Below are 17804 nucleotides of genomic sequence, written 5' to 3'. Positions count from 1 at the left end.
TTGTGGATTGGATCCCCCTGAACCCAGAAAGACTGGAACAGGGGTGGCCAACCACAGCCCCCTGGAAGGCATCAAATTCTCCTACTCAGTGAATCTTGTGATGCTTCAACAAAGGTTAAAGGAGAAATGTCAATTTCTGTAAATAAAAATTACCCTTCTTCCAGAGCCAAGTCTGTGAGCAGTCCCATGGCTGAGTTGGCCTTCTTATCAGAGAATTCAAGAAATGACACCAGGGCTTCCAACAATCTGCAAAAAACACATTAACAACCTTAAAGTGGGTTGTCCTCCAACTCACAGCATTTCCAACAAGACCTTGCAAGGAGGCCAAGAAGGAGTTGGGTGAAATAAGCTGAAGGAGTGGACTTGCCATGCCCTCCAAGGAAGCCCAGCTCCTTGCCCATCCCAATGGGACAGACACTCTCCTATACGAATGGCTCTACCACCTAATTGGAAGTCCCAGGGGTTGAACAGTTTTAATCAAAGTTCACTGATTATCAGATGACAACTTGGAAGGAATCTCTGGTGCTTCTACCATGTGACTCTGGCTTGGCCAAGTTCAATCACATAAATGACATCCAAATGGCATGCTTACTCATCTGCTGATGACTGAAGTAGAAGGGACCCCTGATGAGGGGGAGGGGTACAGAATAAAGATTTCACAAGATTTTGATAGGCTGCTGAATATATCAGATGAAATTTAATATAGTTATACTCAAACTCCTCCATTCAGAGCTGAAAACTCTCTTTAAGTTACAGAATTGAAAGACCTGTTTTATAACTGGTTCATATGAAAAAGATTGAAGGGTTATTAGGCAATTGGAAGCTCATTATGAGCAAATAGTTTGGTGGAGCTGCCAAATAAAAAAAAAAAAAGAAAAAAGCAAGTTAATGCAATCTCAGGATGCCCCAGCAGACTGGCACCAGGATGAAGTCAGAGTCGCCTGTCCACCCAGCAGACCCATTCTCAGCACTTACAGTGTGCATAGTGCTGTGCTCAGTAGTGGGACACAGCACTAAGTGCCTAGTCTCCCACAGCGACATGTGTGTGAGGTGATATGTTAGAAATTGACTTGTATAAACAGGGCACAGAGTCCACCTGGTGGGAGGTGTGGGAGGATGGAGGGGACGAAGGCTTCAAAGAGCAGACATTTCAGCCGTCACTCGAGTGTACTGTTGGCTTTTGGTTCCTTTATTCAGTCAGTCAGCAATACTTACTGAGCACTGACTATGCGCTAGGCAATGTAGTAGGTTCTCGGGCTACAACGTTGAAAAAAGACAACTTTCCAGCTCCAAGGAGCTGGCAGGCCAGTGTCAGGCACATGGAGACAAGGGCAGAACATTTCAGGCACAGCGCACAGAGTCACAAAGATGATGGGGCATAAAAGAGCAGGGCATACTTAGGGACTACTAGCAGTTCCTTATAGCTAGTGCTTAGCGGGTGAGAAGAGGATAGGGAACAGCAAGGCCAGAGAGCTGGACAGAGCCGGCTGGGTCATGAGGGGCCTTCTATGGCCTACTGAAGAGTGTGTACTTTACCCTGCAGGACTGTGTGTCCCCAGTGTGGTTGGTAGAGGACTTGCTTGGTAGTGGTATGCGTGTACATGTGACCATGGGAGAAGGGTCAAAGAGGGACAGAAACCTTGATTCTGACATCTTCAAGCCACTCAACCAGCTGTTGTCATCTTTTGTCTCCTCTGTTATGTGAGAAAAACAAGCCCAGCTTCTTTGGGCTGAGTGTTCTGTAGACTGCAAAAGGAAGATGTTTAACTGGCATGCATGTATTTCCCCTCTAAGCTTCCTCATAAGTCTGTTAGACAGAGATAGGCAGAGGATTTGGGCTCAAGATTGCTGCATCTAAAAACCTAGCTTTTTCCACATGGTGATACTGGCCCTTGTTTGCACTTGTTTCTTCAACATATCATACAGCGAAAAGGATTTTTGGAGAACTGTGACGCATGCGCCTCTCTGTGAGGTCATGGGACCTGTGTGCAGCCCTGTCCTGCTTAAAATCATCTCATTTCATTTCAGAGAACACATTCCATTTCTTTCCAGTTTAACTGGAGAGAAGTTAATAAGAATAGCAAGCATTACAGTAATAAGATAAGAGGGTTGTTTTTTTTTTTTGACTGTCTAAAGAGAGTAGATAGGACTTCATGGGATGATCATAAATGCCACTCTCCAAGACACTGGAAAGATTTAAATTGAAACTCAAGCAATTCAAAGATAGCTTAGGGGGAAAAAGCTTATGATAACTATAGCTACATTTACTCAGAGACCAAAACCAATAAAAAACACATGATGAAAGTCTTAGAGACTAAAACCAATAAAAAACACATGATGAAGGTACTGAGGAAATGATTGCAGAGCCATTTGAGGGTGAAATGTGCTTTTGAGGGTTTAACTCTATGAATGATCCACCTGCCTGCATGGGCTGAGCTTCAGAGGGTTGCCACGGCCTTTTGTATGAGCCGCTGGGGCTATGGCTGGACCATGAGCCAGGGGAGAGCCACGGCCAAGGCATAACAAGCACTCTGTCCTTAGCACACAGTGGACCTCCCCGCCTACACTGGACAGATGATGGAGGTCCCACTGACAGGGTGTCAGATTTGGCTGTTTGTCTTACTGGGAACAGAGCCTGGGGGCTGGGCTTCGGGGCCTGGAGCAGCTGGTGAAATGCCCTCTGTTACCTGCTGCAGTCTCTCCTGCCCCTGTGTGAAATGGAGAAATAACACTTATCTTGCCTACATACCAGGCTGAGAAGAGATTAAATGAGATAATAATGCAAAGAATCAGAGGCCAAATCCTGTTTTTAGCTTATGTATGAAGCACTTACAAAGTAAGCTATAATTATTGCTACTGTTTCTATTAGGTTGAATAAACTACATGAAATTGCAGGCATGCACCTTTTTTGGTATAAAAAATGGCAATTTTGCATGTTCAAACTAATTATCTTTAGGCTTAAGAGCACTAGGCAGAAATCACTCTGGTTCAGTAATTTAAAAAAATTAAAATTAGGTGATTAATTAGGTGAATTAAAATAGGCTACTTAGGTGAGAAGCACATTCTATTCTTATTGCCTTAAGCCTTGGGAAGATCTACATGTAACAGTGTTTGAGATGTGTGTTATTTATTTATATTCTACAGTGTTCCAGAAAGGGTTTAAGGATACGCAAAATGAGACAGTATTACCTCAAACAAGTACAAAGAAGAAAAGTAAGGACAGGAAGAGGGTCAAGCCTGGACTGAGGTGAAAAGGGCAGAATTAAATGACCGATGTGAAAGCTGGGTTCCCGATCTGGTTTTGGCAGTGCTGGTGTTTACACTGTCCGTAGTATCTGTGAGATGGAAGCACGCTCAGGAGAAATGAAACTGTCTGTGGTGCTACGTTCAGACAGGAGTCTGTCCAGCAGGTCCTCATGAGGTAGTTTTCCTTTTAAAGGCTCTGTCTGTTATTGATCCTTAATTAAGTCTAATGCCACCCTCTCGTGCCAAAGATGTGAGAAAGGAGACAGGCCAGTCTTAACTTGGCAGGTGATGTTCTGAGATGCTGCCGGGGAGATCCTGCCTGCAGAGGCTTACCGGGTCAGGTCGAGGTGGCCGATGATCAGGCCCCGGCCGGTCTCCATCTGGGCAAGCTGCAGCAGCAGGGCCAGACTCTGCTGCTGGATGGTCAGGACCCCTGAGGCCAAGAGGGAGGGCAGCAGCCTGCCTGCGTCAGGGCGTGTCACAAGCAGGCGCTGGTTCTCCTCTGTGAAAACACGAGGATCGCTCACCTTGTGCACATCATGACAGCAATTAAACCAGCCCAATTCTTCTCCACTCGTTTCAGAGGTGGGATAATGAAGTGTAAGAGCGTAGACTCTCTAGAACCAGACTGCTAGGTCTGAATGACCAGGTGGATGACTGTAGACATTCTATTAACTCCTGTGCACTTCTGTTTCTCTATCAGTAAAATGAGGAAAATGACATACCTAACAGAGTTGTCATGAGGATTAAATGAGTGACTACAGGATGGTGCTTACAGCAGGGACTGACACGCATACATTAGCTATTATTATTCTATGTATCTGGAAATGCGAGGAAAGGGAGAGATATCAGCTGAACTGTGGATTATCTTTAGACCATCAAATTTCCTATAATGGCCAGAGCAAACATTCGAGATATTTCTGGAAAATTAGACTGTCCCCCGAGAACATTCATTACTAAAGCATGCCCCCTCCTAGACTATAAGCTGTTTCCAGGGGAGTAGCATTGGATATATCCCCTCACCTGGGTGCAGGTGTGTGAACTGTTTGACAGCAGGCAGGGGTACAGCTTGAATGTGAGGCTAAGCCATGAAACAGAGCAGAGTTTACATATTTTTTTCTTATACTAAAAAAGCAGCTCATCGTAAACAATTGAAGTAACAGAAGGAGAATAAAGCTGAAAATAAAAGTCCCTGCCTCCTGTACCACCTCTAAGTAAGCTCATCCTGACAGGAACTATAATTCATCCCTTGTATGAATAACATTAAAAATATGACAGTTGCCAGATGGAAGGCAGGGGTACTGGATAAAAAATGGTGAAAGGATTAACCAAAGAACATTTATGCATGACCCATGGACACAGACAATGATATGGGGATTGACTGAGGAAGAGGAGAGGGTGGGACTGGGTGGAGGTGGGCAAAGGGAGAAAAAGTGAGGACAACTGTAATAGTATAAACAATAAAAAAAAAGGAATATATTGCTGAAAAAAAATATGATACATCCTTCACTGTGCCTGGCTTGTCTCTCCCACTCAACAACATATCATGGACATATTTCCATGTCCTTACTTTTCAGCAGTCCCTTGTCCTTTTTAAAAAATGCTTTGTATTTACTGAGTTGGTTGTAAGAAATGTCATTGATCTCAGATAGAGCATTTACATCATAGGCTGTGTCTGACAATATATTTTCAGATATTAAAGAAAAATGTGACCCCCAAAGTTCACAGAAAGCAAAGTGGGATGCTAGCTGAGGAAGTCAGGGCTGCACAGAAGGATAGTATATCCCATTCACACCATCACCAAGCCCTGCCTCCCTCCCTCTTCTGTGGGAGGATTTGTAAAATCACCACCCTGGGATACTGCAGAATTCTATAGAGTAACAGGGAACCTTGATAATACTAGTTTGAGCATAATTCCCTTCAGGGAAGAAGCCTCTGATTTTCTAGTTTTCTAGAACTCAAGATGATTCCTCCACTCTACTTAATCAAGAAAAACAATTATATTATCTCAGACTTCTGGCCAAGAGGGAGGCATAGGTAGATACACTTTGTCTCCTCATGCAACCAAAAGAAGGACAACAACAAATCTGAAAACTAAAAATAACCAGAACTTCCAGAAATTCCATATGTATGGAGTCCGACAATCAATAAGTTAAAGAAGAAACATTCTTCCAGACCGGTAGGAGGGGCGGAGATGGGTAGCAGGGGCGGAAAGGATGCACAGCAAGGCAGGGGCTGGAGTACCAGGGGGTGAGGCGGTGGCTGGCAGACCAGGTGGTTCCACATTTGTGTACGGATAAACCGGGAAGAATAGCTGGGGAGCAAGACAGACCGCACAATCCAGGGTTCCAGTGCGGGAAAAGAAAGCTCAAAACCTTGGGCTATCAAAACCTGTAGGGGTTGCGGAAGTAGGGGAAGCTCTCAGCTTCACAGGAAAGTTTCCTGGAGGACCCACAGGGTCCTAAAATGTACACAAACCCACCCACCAGGGGAATCAGCACCAGAAGGGCCCAATTTGCTTGTGGGTAGCAGGGGAAGTGACTGAAAGCCATCTGAGAACCAATCAGGAGGCATTGTTCCCTCTCAGACCCCTCCCCCATATATAGCATCACAATGCAGTGACCTGGGTTGCCCCACCCTGATGAATGCCTAAGGCTCTGCTCCTCTCAGTGTAACAGGTGCACTGAGACAAAGAAATATGGCCCAAATGAAAGAAGAGATCAAAGCTCCAAAAATAGAACTAAGAGATGAACAGGCAGCCAACCTGTCAGATGCACAGTTCAAAACACTGGTAATCTGGATTCTCACTGAATTGGTTGAGTATGATCGTAAAATAGAGGAAAAAGTGAAGGCTATGCAAAGTGAAATAAAGAAAAATATGCAGGGAACTAACAGTGAAGGGAAGGAAACTAGGACTCAAATCAATGATTGGGAGCAGAAGGAAGAGATAAACATTCAACCAGAACAGAATGAAGAAAAAAGAATTCAAGAAAATAAGGAGAGGCTTAGGAACCTCTGGGACAACTTTAAAGGTTCCAACATATGTATGCTAGGGGTGCCAAAAAGGGAAGGGCAAGAAATCGAAAACTTACTTGAAAAAATAATGAAGGAGAACTTCCCCAATCTGGTGAAGGAAATAGACTTCCAGGAGATCCACAAAGCTCAGAGTCCCAAAGAAGGTGGATACAAGGAGAAACACACCAAGACACGTCATAATTACATCACCCAAGATTAAAGATAAGGAGAGAATCATAAAAGTTGCAAAGGAGAAAGGGAGACAGTTACCTACAAGGGAGTTCCCATAAGACTATCAACTGATTTCTCAAAAGAAACCTTGCAGGCAAAAAGGGGCTGAAAAAACATATTCAAAGTCATGAAAGGCAAGGACCAACATCCAGGATTACTCTATCCAGCAAAGCTGTCATTTAGAATGGAAGCTCAGATAAAGTGCTTCCCAGATAAGGTAAAATTAAGAGTTCTTCATCACTGAGTCCTTATAATATGAAATGTTAAAGGGACTTATCTAAGAAAAAGAAGATCAAAAACTATGAATAGTAAAATGACATTAAATGCACAATTATGAATAACTGAACCTAAGAAAACAAAAACAGAAAGAAACTAAGCAAAACAATTAGAACAGGAACAGAATCATAGAAATGGAGATCAGAGGGGAGGAGGAGGGGGAAGAATAGGGGAAAAGGTACAGGGAATAAGTAGCATAAATAGCAGGTACAAAATAGGCAGGGGGAAGTTAAGAATAGTATAGGAAATGGAGAAGCCAAAGAGCTTATATGTATGACCCATGGACATGAACTAAGGGTTGGGGGGAATGCTGGTGGGAGGGTGCAAGGCAGAGGGGAATAAAGGGGAGGAAAAAAATGGGACAACTGTAATAGCATAATCAATAAAATATATATCTATATAAAAATTATATTATCTCATATTTAGCATTTTCTAGTTTACAAACTACACTCACCAGCTCTATTTCTGGCTCCCCATAGGAGCCCTGTGAAAAGGAGACACAGCAATCATTATTCTCATTTTCAGTGTTTTGTGTGCCATGTCAGATATTTCCCTATAAATATACTTTTAAAAAAAAATAAGGGAAATAGTTCAGTTTTTTATTTACATTGAGGTCATAGAAGTGATTAGATTCTATAAAAACTTAGTAAACCCCAGCCCTGGCCAGTGTGGCTCAGTTGTTTGGAGCACTGTCCCATGAACTAAAGGACTGTGGGTTCAATTTCTGGTCAGGGCGGATGCCTGTGTTGAGGGTTTGGTCCCTGGTCAGGGTGCATATGAGAGGCAACTGATTATTGTTTCTTGCACTGATGTTTCCCTTCCTCTCTGTTTCCCTTCCTTCCCCTCTCTGTGGAATAAGTGGGCATGTCCTCAGGTGAAGATAAAAACAACAAAAACTTAGTAAACCCGAGAAGATGCTAATATGTAAAAAGCTGAGAGTTAACAAGGTAAATGAAATCCCTATAACATTTCACTATTCCAATATTACACACTAATCAATGCCATAAGATGCTGGCAGAGATGATTGTAAAGTCATGATGCTAAAATGGGTACTGCAGTCAGCAAAAAATAAATAATAATAATAATCATAATTAAAAAACCAGTATTTTTGGGCAGACAGGAAAGGAAAAACTCTGCCACCCCACTGTCAACACATGAGCAGATGTCATGAGTCTGCAGAGAGCAAGGCAAATGCCCAGGTGATGAGACCACTCATTATGTCATTATGTTGACAGTGACCTTGGCCATGGGGAAGGCGGCTATAGGGTGCCAGAGACATAAGTGTAGTGCAGGTCTTGTTTCTGATTCTTATGCTTTTTCTGAGGGAAGGTCTAGATATCACCTCTCCAGGGCCCAGCCTCCGGGGAAACCACCATGGCTGTCATGGAAGTCCCACGAGATTACATTAGTGATGGTGAAAGGTGACGATCTATGCTTACCGTTCCCGCTGCACACTGCTTGCCAGAGCCTGAGAACAGACACACACACGGTCTCTTCCATGGCATCTTTTCCTGCTGTGGAGAAGCACCTAGAATGGAGAAGGGAGAACAATATTAAAACTAGAAATCAGTCTTGATCTTTTCAGTTGGTTTTATTTTACCGGCAGAATCCTAAAATGCAGGGTTGAGAAAGTAGTTTTATAATCCAGAGCCACAGGTCACCAGAACCAAAGGACTGCTAAGCACTGAGCTGAGAGCTGCAGGACAAGGCTGCAGGCTGAGGAAGTCCAGGCTGTGTGCTGGGGTGGGTGGTGAGCCTGGGACCATGGGCATTGGTCCGCACCAGGGCTGGTGAATGGTTGGCCAGCACCCCGCTTGGGTTCATGGGCTTCTTCATGCATGCAAACATGTGCTGGTGACTCAAACCCACAGCAGTGTCCTGAACTACACCAGAATAACTGAAATACAAAATAAAATAATAATAAAATAAATTCAGCAAACACCCTCCTGTCATATGGTTTTTCTTCAGATGAAATTTTAAACGGGATCAGCCAAGACCCAGCTGATTTCATTTCTTGAAATGATCAGCTAATTCCAAAAGAGGAGAACAAAGAGCAACTGATGTGAAACCAGCAAAAATTGCCATTTCTCTGACTTCAAAGTGCTTTGCAAGAAACCCTGGGAAGTTTTGCTGACCTTTTCTCACTGTGGTTGTTAATTGTGGCATAATTCAAACTTCCTGAGGCTTAAAGTTCAATAGCATCTCTGCACTCTTCAAGGAGCCACCAATGTTGACTGACAGTGGTATCATCCAGTGAAGTCTCTGTCTGTGTGATTAGTGTATGATTTCGTGATAAACCATTTTATTTCCTTGCTTTGATGCTGGCTATCTTTACAAACAGCCCTACCTTCTTATGACCTCATTCCCACTGATGATATTGAATCCATTTTGTGTCCTGAATAAAGTTCGTTCTGTGCCTGAAACAAATTCAGAGAAAACCACATCAGACTCCTGAACTGTCCAGCCGACGTCTAGCTGTGACAGAGCTAGCTGATAACAAGGAGCCCGATATGAAATGTCAATTCACCAAATTACAGTTTGGGCAAAAACAAATACCTTTATACATTCTGAAACCTACAGCTGTCATCTGCCACCCAGTGCCCCAGTGAGAGGGACATCCTGTTCCGAGAACGAGAGCTGAGACTGGTGGCCCCACGCGTTATCTGATGATGCATCATTTTGAAATTTCCAGGAGCTGCTCAACCTCCAGGTAGGACTGGCATACCCATCTGTTCTTAAATATTTATTTTGAAGCTGTTTCCAGGCTCTAGAGAGAGGCCTAAAATTCCCAAGAAACTATTGAAGGGAATGTTGTGAGCACCCTCCATTGTACAATAAAGGGAAGTCAGAGACTCCATTTGTACAAATAACATCCTGTCGCTAAGTCACAAAATGGTTTAAGCCCTGCTATCCATACCTATAAGAACTGGTAACAGGACAGTATGGCTCTCATTATCAGGAGGGGCTGATGTTTTCTCTGAAACTATTTACACTTCCTAAGCAACCATTAAATGAAACAGGGGCGAACCTTAAAAGTTTATCCTACAAAAATTCCATCTTCCACTCCCCTACGGCTGGGGAAGATTTGTAAGGGTAGTACAGGGTGTTTGGGGTATATATGGGGAATATGTGGGATATGCAAAGGGTGCGTAGGTATGTTCAGGATGTGTGGAGTCTGTTGAGGGGTGCATATGTGTAGTATATGATATGGTGTGATATGTGTTATGTGTACATGATGTGTGCGTGTATATGTAAATAAGTAGATATGATGTGAGTGTACATTTTGTGTGTATGTGATGTAAGTACACATGGAATGAGTGCATACTATGTATGTGTTCTGTGTGACATTGTACATGAGCGGTGTTTGTTGCATATATGTTGAGTGCATGCATTCCCCGAGGAGAGGATGTAGCTGGGGTGGGGGTATTTTTCTTATGCATCCCCTTTACCACCTACATTATAGTAGGTTTTCAATCAAAATTTGTGGAAGGAAAGGAGTCTTTGTCATGAGGGCAGACCTCTACACTCTGCCCCTTTACACCAACAACAGGTGTAAGCTCACACACGTAAGCTCTGGCTTACAGTCCTTCATCATTTCAGTCAGGATTTCAATGCCTCCTGCATAGAACAAGGGGTTCTGATCAGGCTTGGAAAGAGTCTCCAAGAGATTCTTGGTCGTAACGGCTGTGGTTTTTCCTGAATCCAGCAATTCACGGGCTTCCTTCTCTTGAAGGTCTGCTTTCTCCCGAAGATCTACTTGATTCAGGTAACCTAGCAAAACAAGGAAGAAGAGAAAACCAAACCAAACCCTAACATCAACATTAGCATACAAGGAGTAACCGTTTTGAGGATGGGATGTTGAGAGGCATAGTGCATTAAAATAATTCAAACTCATCTTCAGCAAGGAAAATTTTAGAAATAGTGTACAACCTGTACCCAGAACCTTAAAACATCTTGGGGATGCAAGAACAACATTATTTCCCGCCTAGAAGGCTCTAAAGGAGGATGGTGTGGAAAGGAGGAAGGCAAAGATTTGAATTAGAGAACAGAGGAAAGAGTCGCCGGGCAGCCTTTTAACATAGAGAACTGGCTGGCAGGTAGTGCAAAACCAGGAGCAGAGAAGGTCCGAAGGTGGCCTAAGGCCAGAGCACAAAGGGAAAGTTGAATTCAAGTGAAGGACATGGAACATTCTTACCTTTCACCTGTGTTTGCAGCTGAGGGTTTATTTCTAAGATCTTCTGAAAACACTCTCTAGACTAGGGGAAAAAAAAAACACAAGACCTTGACAAGTGGTTAGGGGGCAAAAGTAATTATAAGAAAGACATTGGGTATCACAGGGCTTGGCTTCTTCATTATTTCCTCCCAGTCTCCTCCTCCTCCCAGCATAGGAGGTAGGCATGGAAACAGAGCATGCATTTGACAGTTTGTTTAGGTTTCTCTGGTTCTGTGAGGCAACAGGTATTATTTCAAGATTTATTTTTAAAAATAGTGTTGTCATATAGCCTGTGGGGGAAAATATCCAGTCCTAAATCCTTGGGAATCATGTCTGGCTGGGATAGGAGTAATCACAAGGTAAATACAAAATCTAGATATGATATTTGCACTGAGAGGGAACAGGACGCTACCTGTCAGATGTGCCCATAAGGAGTAAAGAAATAAACAAAGCTCGAGACATTGTTGACAGAGACTTGGGAACAGGAAATGAGGAATGCCCATTTAAAGGTGCAGGACTGCAAAGAGAGCTGGACATATAAAAGTCAGCTAGAAAACATGAGAGTGAGGGGCTCTCACTGAGGAAACTGTTAAGACAGTAAGTTTCTGGAAAAAGAAAGAGTTTAGTTCATGGCCTATGATGCTGGGTTTAGGGCAGTACTGTCCTCAGGGGTATCAAGAACTGCCCAGAGTGTAATACAACCAAGCACCAAGAGAAAAAGCCAGGAAAACAAAAAACAAGAAACAAAAAAATGAAACAGTTCTGAGGTATTGCATCAGGCTTGTCTAGAAGATAAGGATTAAGAAATAAACTGAAGAAAAACATTTTATTAATCAGAGAACAGTGTCACAGGATAGAAGATATACATCAAACATGGTAACTGCTATAGACTAAATGTTTGTGTTCCTTCCAAATGCATACGTTGAAACCTAAACCTGAAGGCCACGTATTAGGAAGTGGGGCCTTTGGGAGGCGATTAGGTCATAAGGATGGAGCTCTCGTGAATGAGATTGGTGCCCTTATGAAAGATTGGTACCCCACAGTGCTCGCTCACTCTTCTGGCTGTTTATGAACTGGGAAGCAGGTCCCTACCAGACACCGAATCTGTGGTGTCTTGATCTTGGACATTCCACACTCCAGAACTGTGAGAAATAAATGATTGTGCTTTAAGCCACTTGGTTTATAGTGGTTTATGGTATAGCAGCCCAAAAGGACTAAGACAGTGACCTTGTATCAAACTTCTTTTTACCCCTAGATCTAATCTACCAGCAATTCCCGTTGGCTTCACTGTTGGCATATATCTAGAACCCCATCCCTTCTCATCACCTCTGTCATCACCAAGCTTGTCCAAACCATCATCGCCTCACATGGATAATTTGCTGCAGAAGCCTTATAACTAGTTCTCTGTTCTTTTACTACCATGTCAAAATATATTCTCAATATAGCAGAGTGAGCCATTAAAACATGAGTCAGATCATTTCACTCCTTTACTCAAAACCTTTGAATAGCTCTCAGCTCACTCAAAATAAAATCCAAGGTCCTCCCAAAGCCTGTAACATCCTAGGGGTTCAGTCCCCCCTGTACCCCATCACCTGTCTGACCTCATCTCTTATCACTCTCTTGCTTGCTCCATTCTAGCTATCTCTTCACCTGGACCATTCTGCCATTACATATCCACATATCTTCTTTATTTCATTACCTCCTTTTCTTTAAAAAGATCCTCCCTGAGCACTCTATACCTTCGCTGCCTCCTGATTTTTTTCAATAACACTATTACTACCCAACAGACTACTGCACATCTATTTAATTTGGTTTCTGACTCCTAGTCACCCCTACCACAAGAATAGGAATTCAATTAAGTCAAGAATTTTTGTTTTGTTCATTACTGTATTCCTGTGGCCTAGGGAAGAGTGCCTGGAACATAGAAAGTATGCAATACATATTTGCTGAGTAAAATAATTGAGTGAATAGAATTTGGTAGAGAGGGGAAGATTAACATTTTTTTACTTCTCTATTATTGACCTTATTATACTAAGACTGAATTACTTTTGGAATTAAAACCCAACAAAGAAAATAATTTTTTAAAAATGTACAATAGGAGGCAATTTCTTTTTTAAAATGTATTGATTGTTGAGAGAAAGAGGAAGAGGAGAGAGGGAGGGAGGGAAGGCCCAGGGGGAGGGGAGAGACCGAGTAAGAGAGAAAGAGAGCATCAGTTTGTTGTTCCACTTATTTATGTGCTCATTGGTTGATTCTTGTATGTGTCCTGACCAGGGATTGAACTTGCAACTTTGGCATAGCAGAGCAATGCTCTAACCAAATGAGCTACCCAGCCAAGGCAAAGACAATTTCTTTTAAAAAATCTAATATCATGTAAACTGAAAGACAGTCCATGTTCATGGGTTGAAAGACTTAATATTGTTAAGATAGCAATACTTCCCAAACTGATCTACAGATTCAATGCAATCTCCATCAAAATGCCATCTGACTTCTTTGTGGAAATTGACAAGCTGATCATGAAATTTGTATGGTAACCAAGAAACCCAGAATAACTTAAACAACCTTGAAAAGGCAGAGCAAAGTTAGAAAACTGTTTCCCAATTCAATATTTACTACAAAGCTCTAGGAATCAAAACAATGTGGTACAGATGTAAGAACAGACATATAGATCAATGGAACAAAACTGACAGTCCAGAAATAAACTCATGAATTTATGATCAATTGATTTTTGACAAGGGTGCCAAAATCATTCAGTGGGAGGGAGAACAGTTCTTTGAAGAAAAGGTGATGGGATGACTGGATACCCACATATAAAAGTGTGGCATGAAACTGGATTCCTTCCTTACACCATGTACAAAAATTAACCCGAAGGGGACCAGAGATCTACATTTAAGAGCTAAAGCCATAAAACTTTTAGAAGAAAACATAGAAGTAAATCTTATATTAGCAACAACACCAAAAGTATAAGCAACCAAAGGAAAAATATAGGTAATGTGGAATTCATGAAAATTAATAATTTTGCACTACTACAATGACATCATCAAGAAAGTGAAAGGACAGCACAAAGATTGGTAAAAATATTTGCAAATCATTTATCCAATAAGGGACTGGTATCCATAATACAAATATGGCAAAGGATCTGAAAAGACAGTTCTTTAAAGAAGATAAACAAATGGCCAATAAGCACACAAAAACATGCTCAACATCATCAGCGATTAGGGAAATGTAAATCAAAACAACAATGAGATACCACTTCACACACACTAGGATGGCTATAATCAAAAAGACAGACAATAACAAGTATTGTTATTCTCCAGGATGAGGTGAAATTGGAACCACACACTGCTGGTGGGAATGTGAAAATGGTGCAGCCACTTTGGAAAACACTCAGGCAGTTCCTCCAAAGGCTAAACATAAAGTTATATGACTCAGCAGTTCCATTCCTAGGTATTGTTTACAACAGGAAGATTGTAAACAAATGTCCATAAAAAATCTTGTACATGGATGTTCATAATAGCCCACAATGGAAACAACCCAAGTGCTCATCAACTGACAGATAAATATGTGGTCTCTCCATACAATGAAACAGTATTCAGCAATAAAAGGAATGAAGTACTGATACCACAACATGGATGAACCTTGCAAACATTATGCTATGTGAAAGAAACCAGTCACAAAAGACCAGATAGTGTATAATTATATTTAGGTGAAAAGTCTAAAATAGGCAAATGTATAGAGACAAAAAGTATTTTAGTGGTTGTCTAGGGTTGTGGTTAGGGTGGAGGGATAGGGAGTGACTGCTAATGGGTACAAGGCTTTTGTAGGGAGTGACAAAAATGTTCTAAAATTGACAGGTTTCACAACTCTGCGAATATACAAAAAAACAGTGAATTATATATTTTCCATAGACAAATTGTTTGGTATGTGAATTGTATTTCAACAAAGCTGCTGTTAACAATAGATAATACCTTGGTATGAATATATACATACACAATTACTTTTGGGTGATGAGATTAAAAGTAAGTTTTGTTTTCATCTTTTTTTTTTTTGTCTTTCCTCTTAAGAAGTGCTTCTTCCAGGGCTCAGTGACCACTGATGAGAGATATTGCAGAGTGGTTTCTACAGAGGTAGGGCTGTACTAGATGATTTTCAACATCCCCCCTCCCCCCAACTCTAAGATCTAAAGATTTACCCTGGAAAATACTACAAGGTGGATTAATATCTAATCAACTTGGAGGAGAGACAATCTGAAGCATCGCTCTGTGATCAAATATGCCACTTACATTCCTTTAAGAACTTACCACACTGTAGTTCTTTAGAGCCAGGTGGGCTTTTCCCATGTGGAAATAAGCTTTTGTGCATTTTTCATCACACTGCATAAAAGAGAACAACTAATCAGATGTTTCAGGTGATTTGGAGTCACCAGCACTTCTCTAACCACCTAGCTAGCAGAGTAAAGGACATGCTTTGTTCTCAGGACAGCTCCTAGAGTTGCCAACTAAAACTTTTCCACGTGCCTGTGACCAAACTAAATGATGTCTGCAAGGAGCCTGGACACACAAGAAAACTCTCTATCAAACTGATTAATGATACTTCTCAGTTTTCATTTCCATTTAATGATAGTCAGGAAACCAGAAACCCTGAGTTTAGAAGACCTCTTGGCCTTGGCAGGACATAAGAATTACCTGGGATGCTTATATAATTTCTGACAGCCAGGCTGAACTCTATACCAGTTAAATTGTACTTTGGGGTAAGGCTCAGGCATCAGTATTTTTCTGAACTCTCTAGGTGATGTAAATAAGCAGCCAAGTTTGAGAACCACTGCTTTATTAGAAGAGAGTACAATCTATTCTGGGTTACTATTACATCTCAGTAGGGCTGGGAAGACCCTTCCCTGAAATAAACCACAACATACATACTGGAAGCTTATACTCTTATCATTTAAGGCCAGGAGGGGTGTCCCCTTCTAAGGGCAGGACTGAAACTTAGGGCTGAGGCTAAGCCATGTGCACAGGGACTCTGCACCTGCCTGCTCCTAACTATTATAACTCCAGAGAGAACAACTTGCGCAGAAACATAAACTATAATTTAACACATCCAATTAAGTAATTGTATCTCTTTTATGTGCAAGCCATTATGCCTGGTCAGGCTTGGATGCTCTTCAGAGGTTTAGATTTAAAGAGGTTAAGAGTGAAGCTCAGGAGTCTAAAAAGTCCTGGGCAACGCCCTGCTCTGGCTCTCACCAGAACTGGGATGCTGGCCAGGCCGCCTGAGTTTTCTGATGCTCATTTTCTTCATGTGGGAAGTGACGATAATTATAGTGTCTCTCTCCCTTTTAGGTTGTTGTGAGGAAGGAACACTTATAAAACACTAGTGCAGTGCTGGTAATATGGTATCTGTGGCTGTTGCTGCAGTTACAATAGCAATCCATTTCAGAACAAAAAAATGTAAATGTAAAAAAAGTTAAATAACAATAGAAGTGACAATGACTGTTATTGGGGAGCCCTTTATAAATGCATGAATTCTCATAAATATCATTTCCTGATTTGTTGCTAAGTGAATGGCAGTAATAATAGTAATGATAGTGTGTTAGTGTTTAGCTCTTCCCATAGGGTTCATATAAATTACTTCATACAAACCTTATAACAACTCTACAAAGTACAGTTATCCCCACTGTACAGATAAGGAGACTAAGGGTTGGAGAGGTGCAAGGTCACATAGATACTAAGTGAAAGAGCTGGGATTTAAAATCTGGCCATTTGATTCCAGGCCGAAAAGGCTTAAAAATGACACTACATCTCCTTCAGAAAAGTCTATAGCAGTTCTATAGAAGGAAGTGTACTCTGAAGAAATATAGCCTAACAAAGGGCATACAAAGAGGAGGGATCAGAGCTGGATCTTGGATGATATGGAGAGGTGAAGAGTGAAGGATGAAGGGAGAATGGGTTGAACAAGGTCCAGAGGCCAAAGAGTACGAGGAGCTTCAGTGGACAGTTCAGAACAAGGAACAGGTGTGAGGCGGAGGGACAACAGGATGGAAGGGGTGAGCTAGACAGTGAGTCCACATGGAGGCCTTGAAAACCAGGCTAGAGGAGGACGAGTGATCAGTGGCCATGAATAGGAAAGTTGGCCTGGAGGCAGCGTGCAGAACTGACTAGAGGAGGGAAAGGCAAAGAGGTCAGGGGGAACAAAACAATCACTTCAAATGAGGAGCTAACAAGTGATGTCCTAGTGACAGTGGGAGAGAAAGGAAAGGGCAGATACCGAAGCTATGTCAAAGAAAGGATTGAGCAGCATCAACTCACCATACATAATACGGGGGAAGGAGGATGTCAAATCAAAAGTTTATAGTTCAGATGCCTGGAAGACATCATGTGCCATTAGCAGAAAGAGGTAGGTTAGGGCAGGTTGAGTGGGAAGATGAAGGGTTTGTTTCAGATGATGCTCAGACACGCAGATAGAAAACCTGTGGCCCTGGGGAAGTAGGTCCGAGAGCCATTTGCAGAGACGAGAGTTGAACCCATTAGAGGAAACAGGAGTTTTGAAGGCCAGTGTTCGCAGAACCAGGTTACAGCAGGGGAAAAGCAACCCGAGCCCCAGGGCCTGGTTCTGCCTACTGTGGGTGTCTGCAATGGAGTGTCCTTGTGACCACCTTCCTCAGGCACTTGAGGCAAGGGCTGCTAATGGATTTTTCCCCTTTCCTTCTCTCATGTGTCGACCTGCACCAGGATTATCTTAGGTGAATCCCATTCCCTCTTAAAGGGAATCCTGCCTTCAGAAGATGACATATTTTATTGTGCAGGAAGTGTTGTGCTGAGAAAGC

General features: G+C 42.2%; 1 protein-coding gene across 1 annotated transcript in view; it reads right to left on the bottom strand.

Moving 5' to 3' along the window:
• TTC12 (tetratricopeptide repeat domain 12) overlaps positions 1–17804 on the bottom strand; it is a 45029-nt gene that overhangs the window by 9124 nt on the left and 18101 nt on the right. The window contains exons 7-13 of the mRNA XM_054592550.1: positions 15283–15354; positions 10964–11024; positions 10351–10539; positions 9116–9185; positions 8208–8296; positions 3580–3748; positions 154–246 (exon numbers count right to left, since the gene is read on the bottom strand). Coding sequence (XP_054448525.1) covers positions 154–246; positions 3580–3748; positions 8208–8296; positions 9116–9185; positions 10351–10539; positions 10964–11024; positions 15283–15354 — 743 coding nt within the window. The remainder of the gene's footprint in view (positions 1–153; positions 247–3579; positions 3749–8207; positions 8297–9115; positions 9186–10350; positions 10540–10963; positions 11025–15282; positions 15355–17804) is intronic.

This window comes from Pteronotus mesoamericanus, unplaced genomic scaffold (assembly GCF_021234165.1).
Source record: "Pteronotus mesoamericanus isolate MK-2021 breed Mesoamerican mustached bat unplaced genomic scaffold, CSHL_Meso_final scaffold_36, whole genome shotgun sequence".
Lineage (NCBI taxonomy): Eukaryota > Metazoa > Chordata > Mammalia > Chiroptera > Mormoopidae > Pteronotus > Pteronotus mesoamericanus.
This window is presented reverse-complemented; position numbering and strand designations above follow the sequence as displayed.